Source organism: Lagopus leucura, unplaced genomic scaffold (genome assembly GCF_019238085.1).
Source record: "Lagopus leucura isolate 7727_CA_CO unplaced genomic scaffold, USGS_WTPT01 Super-Scaffold_100037, whole genome shotgun sequence".
Classification (NCBI taxonomy): domain Eukaryota; kingdom Metazoa; phylum Chordata; class Aves; order Galliformes; family Phasianidae; genus Lagopus; species Lagopus leucura.
Window position 1 is genome coordinate 5397760 of NW_024962286.1, and position 10019 is coordinate 5407778.

The following is a 10019-nucleotide window of genomic DNA, read 5'->3' on the forward strand; positions in this document are numbered from 1 at the left end:
ACATCCTTACTGTCAAGGCAAATCCAGTTTTGGTGCTTGAGTAAGGGAAGGGAAAAGTGTGGGAGGAGGGCACTTGTGAGCCCAGAGCTTTGTGCCACAAGGAGCAGTGGTGCAGCTGGGCAGGATGCGTTTTGCCCTTACACGGATCCTGTTGGGATGAGAGGGTTTTAGGAACAGTTGTGTTTTGTCCTGTGAGTGCACAGGGTTTGCAGAGCTCTGCAGAGAAGGGTTCTGCTTCCTGTGGGCTTTGGAAGCGTAGCCATGAGGAAAGTGCCTTTGTTAGGTAGAGGTGATGGACTGAAAGGGGGGATCTGATCGGGCTGCTTTGGAGGAGTTTGGCTTTCTACCTTCGGTCCTGGAGCTCCTCTCTGCGGCTCAAAGCTGCCCTCTGCAGTCGTGCTCTGCCCGCAGAGCTCAGAGCATCACCATCCAGAGGGAAAGGTAACTACAGCCCCGCGTCCAGTGCATCTGCCCCTGCAGAGGGGTGATCCAAAGAGGAACATTTCTTCGCTCTGCAGTTCCCCCAAACACCCTGGCTTGGCTCCGTGCGTTGCGCATAGTTCAATGCAAACCAGATATTCGCTCCACGGGAATGGGTCTGACACAGTTTGGAAGCTGTGGTGTATTTCTTGGGAGCCGTTGTGCTATGATAGCAGCCATAGTGGTCTTTAAGGCTCTGCTGCCTGTATCTTGAGGAATTTCATGAATAAATTCAGGGTTTTCCATATGTCCACATCAGTGCGCCGTGAAGGGCTGTGCTAGATAGTAACAAGATTATAGTTTTGATCTCCCTTTCTTCTTTCTCCTCTCCCCATGCCAGATTTCACCTGCCTCCCCTGCAAAATGTGAAATGAATTAATTCACCTTTTGTGTTTCTACATTCATGTGTGGGGGAAAAAAAAAGTAATTATTTTGTTTAAAATTCTTATTTGTTTGGACGGCTCGCTTCTTAATTAATCCTAATCCTTTCTTTGTGCTCCTTGAGTAACAATAATATCAGATTTGTCTGGAATGATTAATGCCTCTTGCATTCCAGCTCCTCAGCCGAGTAAAGATTTATAGACCAACATTTTTCTGGTTTTCTGGTAGTCAGATTTTTGCGTTGCCTTTCTTTTTTTCTCCCCCCTCACGTTGCACTCTTTGGCATTTGCTTCTATTTTTCAGGTGTAAATACTGTGACAGGTCATTCAGCATTTCCTCCAACCTCCAGCGGCACGTTCGAAACATCCATAACAAGGAGAAGCCATTCAAATGCCACCTGTGCAACCGGTGCTTTGGGCAGCAGACCAACCTGGACCGACATCTTAAGAAGCACGAGCACGAGAACGTTCCAGGTAGCAACCAGCATTGCTCTGGGAAAGCTGCAGGCAAGCAGCTGAACGATGGATGGGGCTTCTGGAATTGCGTGTGCCACCCGTAAATGCTGAGTGCTGCCTGTTTTTCTCTGTAGTTCAAGTCTGGAAGACATAAGCTTGTGTAAAATAACCTTATTGTGCAGTGAGAGGATTGTTGCGTGATGCTCCTCCTTTATTTTTCCTCTTAACGATGACTTTGACAGCATCTGATTGTTTCTCCTGTTCTCTTGTCTCGTTTCTCCCACTCAGTGAGCCAGCACTCTGGAGTCATTACAAACCACCTTGGGACCAGTGCCTCTTCCCCCAACTCGGAGTCAGACAACCATGCACTTTTAGATGAGAAAGAGGATTCGTATTTCTCTGAAATCAGAAATTTTATTGCAAATAGTGAGATGAATCAAGCGTCAACGTTAGCAGACAAAAGGTAGAGCAGCAAATGAAATGACCTGGTGGCACGCATTGTTAACGTGGTTCAAAGACCAGTCAGCCTCTGTCCTGTAGTATTTGATTTAAAGCACTCAGAAGAGAGAAACGTCGTGGTTTGGAATGGAAAGCACCACCAACTTCAAGTGCTGAGCCCAGTGTTGAGTCTTTTCAGGAGATGACCTGGGTTAGGAGTAATGGCAAGGCGGGGGGCCTGGGAGGCATCTTGATTTCGCCTTTGTTTTACAAACCCCATTTTGACTGAGGAGTATCAAATCTGCCCAGCTGTGAGGGAGCTTCCTCAAATGGAGGTTGTTAGAATGCAGTACAGAGAGGAGGAGGAAAGCCCTGCGTCCCACAGATGTTATATTTTGAGGGATGGAAAAGCATCGCTTAAATGCAGACTAGGCAGAATGCTAGTTTGAAGAGCATTTGGGTTGATGTGTACTTGGTGTGCTCGTTGTCCCTGCAGGCACTGCAAAGGCTGATTTTTAACTGCCTAAAACATGTCAGTTTCCCTTTTTTTTTGTAGTTTAAATAGTGTACATATGGACATAGATAACTCTAGATATTTGCATTCATGCACACGTATGAATTGAATGCAGTCTTATGTTACAGTGAAGATGCATGACTTACTCATTTGATCTCTTTCTTTTCATTTGCTTTCCCTCTTGGCCAAACACTTCAGGCCAGAAATGCAGGATATTGACAGCAACTCCCAGTGTCATGGATTAGCAAATGAGAAAACGGAAGATGTGGATGATGAAGATGAAGAACTGGAGGAGGAGGATGACGACAGCCTGACAGGGAAGTCACAGGATGAAACGGTGTCACCCACTGCAGAGCCCCGAGGAACGTACGAGGATGAAGAGGATGAGGAGCCCACATCTCTCACCATGAGCTTTGAGCACACCCGAAGGTGAGGTGGGCCGTGTCCTTTGGGAAGTCGTTTGGGGGCCAGACTTCTGACCCTGTGTCAGTGGTAGATTGTGACTGTTTTGTTTCTCAGGCCATATATCATACCTCAGTTTGATTTAAGCGTTCACTTGACTGATTCCATTTTCACCATGGTGAGGGATACAAAACAAGTGGGCTGCAAGGAGAGGCTGTGATAAGATGTAGATCCAAGACTTGAGGAGTTTGAGGCAGGAGAACAATTAGTCCAAAACAGAGAAGAGCTTTTGCAGGGCACTGCAGTTCAGGGGGTGATGCCCGTCTTTAACGCTCTGGTTGAGGCAGAGGGAGAAGCACACGTATGCAGTCCGTGTTGTACCATGCTACTCATTTTATGTGTAGCAAAACGCTGTTGAGTTCAAGTTAAACCACCAGCATTTAGGGAAAAGGTAAAGATTTTTATTTCCCAGGGTCGAGTGATATTTAGGCAACTTCGCCACTAAGATTTGTTGCACCTGTATAGGCTTAGTGCTCCTTTTTCAGCTTCAGTTTCCCAACTGCCATTTGTACCAAATATCCTCGGATGCAGAGCCTGCATCTTATTTAGTCTCAGTGCATCACTGCTTTCACTGCAACTCAGAGGAGACACAGCAGTGTTCTGTAGACATTGATCCAGTGCCAGACGTGTCAAGGAGCAGCCAGCAGCTGGACACCTCTGTGCAGAAGAGCAGAGAGAGCTTTGGTCAGGCTGACTCACAAAAATCCATCACTCCGATGCTTGTAGGTGCACAATCACGCTCTCCACCTCTTCTTTGTGCCTTGCACTCTGTGTCATTCTCGTTGTCTGTCCGTCTGTCCGCTCACGCATGTGGCTTGTGAGACCCCCATGTACGTGCATGCAGGAACTGGTTAGCACCACGCTCGTGTGTGAACGGTGCCATGAGCTAACAACAGGTCAACCCCTTCCCCTGGTCATTGGTACAGGTGTATTGAGGAGGACGAAGCCGGCTTGTTAGATTTGGAGCAGATGCCGAATTTTGGGAAGGGGCTCGATCTTCGCAAAGCAGCCGAGGAAGCATTTGAAGTTAAAGATGTGTTTAATTCCACCTTAGACTCTGAGACAATAAAACAGACTCTGTACAGGCAGGCTAAAAACCAGGTAGGTATATGCCAGAACATTTTACCTAGCTTGCTGCCAGCGCGTCCTATAGCATTAGCAAGCAGCTGGCCTCCTTCAGCTGAGGTTTATTTTCCCTTCCCACTGAGCAGGAATACTGATGGTAATGAGGGAATCGTGTGGGAACTGTCTTGTCGCAGCTGTACAGAAAAATGGAGAAGAAATGGAGTGGGCATCAGTTTTAGGTCACCCGATCAATTTATCATTAACCCTGTGTTGTGAGAACATGCTTATGTAGGACAGTAGTGGCATCTGTCTGTTTTTATCTGTCTGTATAAATGTTTTTTCCCAACTGTTATTTACTTCTACTTTGAGGTAGCTCTTCAGTTGGTTCATAGTAAGAAACTCAAGATTAGTCCATGGAAACTGTAATAAAATGTCACTGTATTTGATTACAGAGAGCATAATAGACAGTAGTATTGCCTTGACTTGCAGTCCTTCAGGCATCAAGAACTTCCTCACTTATCTCCCTGATTTCTAAAAACAAAACACAGAAGGAGCATTTGCTCTGTCAGCTCAGACCCACCTGGAAGCCTCAAAGTGACACCTCAGCCCCTGCTGTAGTTTAGAGGAAAATCTGGAGGTATGGGGCACATCCATTTGTGCTTCCCACTTTTTCATTGCACCAAAACGTTGCCTAGTTTCATGAAGTTCCTATCTTGATCCACGTGGAAGGACTCTCACAAAAGACTGTGAGAGTGAAGGTAGATCACTGTCGTGGGCATACTCAGTGCCTCTCACATTAAGCCTCTAAGAAAGGTGCTCCAAATTACCACCCAGCACAAGCTGCTTGCCTGAGTCCTCTGTGTGTCCCATTACTAATATGGCAAAGGCACTAACCACGTAGGAAAGCTTGCTCCTTTAACATTTGACCTACTCCGTTAGCTCTATCCAACGCTTGGCAGAGAGTTGTCCTCTGGGGCTGTTGTTCTTTTTTAGAAGCTTAACACTTCCAGGCTCTTTCAGCACATACCTACAGTAGGTAGATGAGCATGCTGACATGACAGGTAGCTCTGATTCTCGGCCTTCAAGGGGCTGAACTTGGTATTGTCATCAGTGCAGCTGCACTGCTGCAGGTCCAGCTGTACTGAGCATTGTACCCATGTCCCAGAAATGCACGATTTTTGCTGCCCTGCAGAGGAATAGAGGCAGGTGTGAGGTGTGTGCCATGTGCCCAGCCTGGCACGGAGCCTTTGGTTCTGTGCAACCGTGGGGAGTGCTGGCATTATCTGCATCAGCCCAGGCTGCCACGTTCCAGTAGGTGGAGCGGCGGGTGCCATCCCTGCATGTGGATGCAAATCTCGACCTGCTGGCAGGGACAATGCCACTTAACGTTTTGTGAGCTGGTGCTGTGAGCTGGTTATTGCAGCACATCCCACGTGTGAATTCACACGTCCCCTGCGTTGCTCTCTCCTCCCGCAGGCTTATGCAATGATGCTGTCCCTATCTGAGAACGCTCCCCTCCACACGTCCTCCCAGAACTCCCTGGGTGCTTGGTTGGACATGGCAGGAGCAGCTTCAGAGTCGGGGACCTTTAACCCCATCAACCACCTCTGAGAGGTCCGCAGGGCTCTGTCTGCAGTCGCAGCGAGGAGGCGGCGGTGCTGCGCTTACCCCAAACCCCAGCAAGCAGAAGATGGGTGCGAGGGCCTCAGGGAGCGCCTGGACTTTGGGCTGAGAAAGGAACCTGTCGCATCTGACCTACCAGACCTGCGTTTTTACCACAGTTTTGATTTGTAATTTATGGCAATGAACCTCTCCGCAACTGGATGACCCTGACGCAGCCCCCAGGATTTCACCAAGATAGGAACAGCGTAAGCAAGACACGAATCGCTACGGCGTGATCCGATATCAGTCCCTGACATTACAAGATGGGATCACTGAGCCAGCAAAGCCCTTGTGGAGATGGAAGCCTGACACCATTGGGCAGCTTCATCCCTTCAGCTCAGTCGAATAAGGAGGCAACAAGGAAACGGAGCCCAGTGAGACCCCGTCCCTGGTGCAATTCTGGCAGAGCCACTGGAGTTGCACCAGGGAAGGGTAATCCAGCCCATTTTGCTGACCTATAACAGAACCTGAAGTTGTGTACTCCCACTGAAATGCTGTCCCGTGCTCAGTTCCTGGTCAAACACCTTTTCTGTGCAAAGCTCCTGAACGTGAGTCGCAGTGTCCCAGCTGAGAGCTCCTCAGCCTGCAGCAGTGCTGGGGTCGGGCTGTTGTTGGGTCACAGAAACGTGTGGTTGGTGGTCCTCAGCTGGATGTCCATGCCTGCAGTGCTGTGTGGAGAGCACTCTCCATCTCTGTGGTGCCTCAAGACGGAGCTCTGCTTGGACCTGGAGCCTCTGGAGTGAGAAATGGCTCTTGGTCTGCACTGCCCCGGGGTCTTGTGCTGGAGCTGTTGGGTCTCACGGGGAGGGTGAAGAGCCATCAGGGGTGAGGAAGGTGGCCCGGGGTGGTCAGGATGGTTGCAGCCACTGTGTTGTTTCCTGCAGTGATATCTTCTCAGTGTTGGTGGTGGTTGGGAATTGTAGAAGAAACATCCTGCTCGTGCTGTTGTGGTGGGTGGTTGGTTGGCTGTGCATGGCTGCGGCCATTGGTTTTCATAGGAAGATGTCCTAGCTTCAGCAGCATCAGGGCTGTGTGCCCCCTATTCAAGCACACGGCCAAGAATAGAATCATCTGTCTGACTCTGGAATTGCTCGCAGGTATGTTATGAGTGATTTCAAATCTCTTCCAAGCCTCCTGTTGTTCAGTGGCCCAAAACAACTTCCAGAAGTACCATTGTTTGTGCTGCTCTGCAGTGCGAATTGCTGAATTGGAGCACAGCCTGGGAAGCAAACAGACCTGGTGCAAAGAACAGCACTGGCTGTCTGAGTAACGTTAAGGGTGTGTGTCCTGAGAATTTGCTAATTGCAGCGTCGTCAGTTGAAAAGTTCCAAGGATTGGGCAAGAGTTGGTGCCGTGGCACCGTGCTCAGAGCCAGCCAGCTTGGGAAGAACATTTCCCATTGGTTTTCCCATCAGTTTCCCCATTGGGTCTGGTTAGGAACTGCAGAACTGGGCTCGTGGCTGCTGTCAGAGGGGCAGCGTGTGGTTTGTCTGCCTGTGGATTGGTGGTGTGCTCAGTGCAGGGTGAAGGAACACAACACGGGAGCCTCATCCCGGCACACTGAAGCTGAGGAAACAACTGCCCACAAAGTGGGGGTTATGCTAGGAACCCTTCATAATGTGCTGTCAGCACCAAGAGCAGGCTGTTTTTAGATGGCTCTCGGAGGAAAGCATGCAGGATATCCTTAGTATAGAAGGAGCAGAAGGTAAATGAGCAGCGCCGGTGTATTTTCTGAGAAAATTTGCCCTCCCTGTTTGGTTTTCCACATCCCTCTGTGAAAGTGCCCAAGGCCCTGAGCCCGGCTGAGCTGCTCCCTGTGTTGGCACGAGGCTGTGCTGGTGGTGGTGCAGCACCTGGTCCTGAGAGCACAGAGCTGGCCCTGTCCCACCCTGGGCACCATTCCCACCGGGGCAACAGAAATAATAAAGAACTGTTTCCTCTCCGGTTGGAATTTCTTTTAATCTGTAAATAACTTGTAATTTTTTGCTAATTCTTTTCTTATTTTATTTCTTCCTTAACAGTATTTTTTTTTTTTTTTTTTTGCGTTAGATATATCATTATTGTGAAGAAATAATGTTAATATAAGCACGTAGTGAAGGACCAAAATGGTGTAACTGAGGTTGTGTGTTGTATGAGGGAGGATGGAGAGGTGGTGATGTGCCAAGCGCCCGCGGGCTCCTGCTGTTCTTGCTGCCCGTTCTCCAGACAATCATTGGTTGTGTTCCATTGGCGAGCCGGTAGCGTTTGCCTGAGCTTTCTATTTATTTCCTTGGTGGGTTGGAAAGCAGGAGCAGGCAGGGGAGCACACAGCCCTGCAGAGGCAGTGCTGCCCATCGGGGGTCTCAGCAGGGGCCGGGTGGGCGGCGCTGCGCTGTGGGGTTTGGGGCTCCCAGCCGCGCGCAGGGCGTGAGGAGCAGAAGGTTGGGGAATCATGAAATGATTTCTCCTTTCCTTTTGTTGTTTGTATTTCCTGATCCAGTCCTCCCGTTTTCTCGAGCCAGTGCCTCTTTTTGTGTTCAGGACCTCCCGACTCCCCCCAAGTTAGCACTGAGGACGAGTTTTCATGTTCCCCCAGTTAAATAAAGAGAAAGCCTCGCTGAATTGCCGTTGATCTCATAGCACTCATTCGTTGCACTCGGGACGCGTAGCCAACCCGTAGGCTTTGTCGTGGCTTTGGCCAAAAGCAGTCCCTGGTGCCAGGGCTGCTCCCCGGGGGCACAGCTGGCTTCCCGTCTTGCTGTGAGGACCCATGGTGGAAGCTTTTCCCTTTCTCCCCGCTCAGCACTTAAGACTCTCAGCAGACGCTCTGGCAAAACGGCTCCTTGTTCCCTTCCCACAAAAAGCGTTTGGAAAAGCACTTGCACAACGAGGTGAACCTGTTTGGACTCTGAGCATCAAAGCACTGGATGTTGGTGAGCCCCCGGCCGGCCCCGACCTACTGACTTGGTTCCGTTTGTGCTGTACTGTGCACCGGCTGCCGGCGCTGGTCACAAAGCCATGAACCTTTCCTGTCGTGTTGAGTGATACTGTGATTAAATGATTCCGAGGTTGTTGTTGTTTCGTTTGGTTTTGTTTTTGGTTTTGTTTTTTTTTTTTTAATTATTATTTTATTTTTATTTTCGGTCTCTTTCTTCTTATTCTTATTACCACTTTTTTTTTTTTTTTTTTTTGGGGGGGGCGGGGGGCGGGGAAAGGAAAAAAAAAAAAAAAAAAAAAAATTAAAAACCTTAAAAAAAAAAAAAAAAAAAAAAAAAAAAAAAGGCAGCTTTGATTTTTCCAAATGTGCAATTCACACGTGAACAAAGTAATTCTGACAGTAATTCTCAATGTATTTTACGTTCTCGTTGCTCTCTTCAAAGCCAGAGGTGTTTGCCCTGATGTCATTTCCAGCCTGCAGAAGATGTAATTTAAAACATATATATATTGTGCTTGCGAGAATCATGAATCTGTGCATCCGATGTCATTCCTTTTCCCATTGTTACAATACGGATATAATTTAGTTGTTTGGTTTTTTTTTCCTTTAGGGCTGTATAGTGTTGTTTTTTTTAAAAAAAAAATCAATTGTAAATGTCTGGTTTTCACATAATGTTTAAAAAACATTGAGAAAGAGGATGGTGCTTGTTCCATATCATTCTTGATTGTATATTGCTTCTGTTATGTTTATAAGTAAACTGTGCATGACTTGTGTTTAGCGGTCATTATGGTGTCTGTTTGTGAGATTTTTATTAAAAAGAAACAAATCCCGTAGATGCACTTATTGTAAATGTGATTAGATGGTTGGTCTGAGGCTAGAAGCCTCCAACTGCCCAGGAAGAAGGAAAAAAAGAAAAAAAAGAAAAAAAAAAGAAGTGTTGGCAGTTATTAATTAATATGGAATCGCTTTGTTGGGAGCATAATGAAATAAGAGAGATGAAGTGTAGAAAATAATTTGAAGAAGCGATTTTTTGCAAATTTTCCTTTTGATGCTTGTGATAAAAGACAAATGTACTTGTGTAGAGAAATTCCTTTAAAACAATGACTAGGAAAAGCTGATTTTGAGGTTAATGCTGTAGAATAGGAATGTATACCAAATGTAATCTTTCCAATGCTACGATGAATTTATACATGAGATTGATATGCAATAAACCTGTGTGCTTTTATAAGCCATGGTCCCGTGAGCTTTGTTTGTCGCCCGACGCATCGGCGTGGCGTCGGTGGATGCTTTGCTGCAAGGTAAGGAAGGATGGGGCCGGAGGGGCATTGGGGCCAACGGTGTGAGCTGCAAAGCTGATTAATGCTCTCTGCTTCAGGAAGTCGGCGTGCTGCCCGGAGGATGGATCCTTGTTCCGTGCATCGGTGCTTCGTGGGATGGTTTGGGGCTCAGCTGAGCTCTGTGCAGTGCAGCAGCCTCGTGGCTCCTGGAACCGGCAGGGAAGGAGAGCATCCATCGGGTAAGGGAGTGCTGAGAATGGGGTGATTGTCGGGCAGGGCTTGGGGAGGGGAATGGAACTGTTAGAAGGGCACTGCTGACAAGTGGGACTTTGTCATCTACTGAGCATTTGAGATTCGCTGTAAAGCAGGGA

At 47.9% G+C, this 10019-nt stretch overlaps 1 protein-coding gene across 1 annotated transcript in view; it reads left to right on the forward strand.

Moving 5' to 3' along the window:
- The window catches only part of PRDM16 (PR/SET domain 16), a 201907-nt gene extending 193331 nt beyond the window's left edge, over positions 1-8576 (forward strand). The window contains exons 13-17 of the mRNA XM_042882994.1: positions 1165-1334; positions 1605-1779; positions 2467-2697; positions 3657-3831; positions 5272-8576. Of these exons, the coding sequence (XP_042738928.1) occupies positions 1165-1334; positions 1605-1779; positions 2467-2697; positions 3657-3831; positions 5272-5406 (886 nt within the window). The 3' untranslated portion in view covers positions 5407-8576. The remainder of the gene's footprint in view (positions 1-1164; positions 1335-1604; positions 1780-2466; positions 2698-3656; positions 3832-5271) is intronic.
- Positions 8577-10019: the final 1443 nt, after the last annotated feature.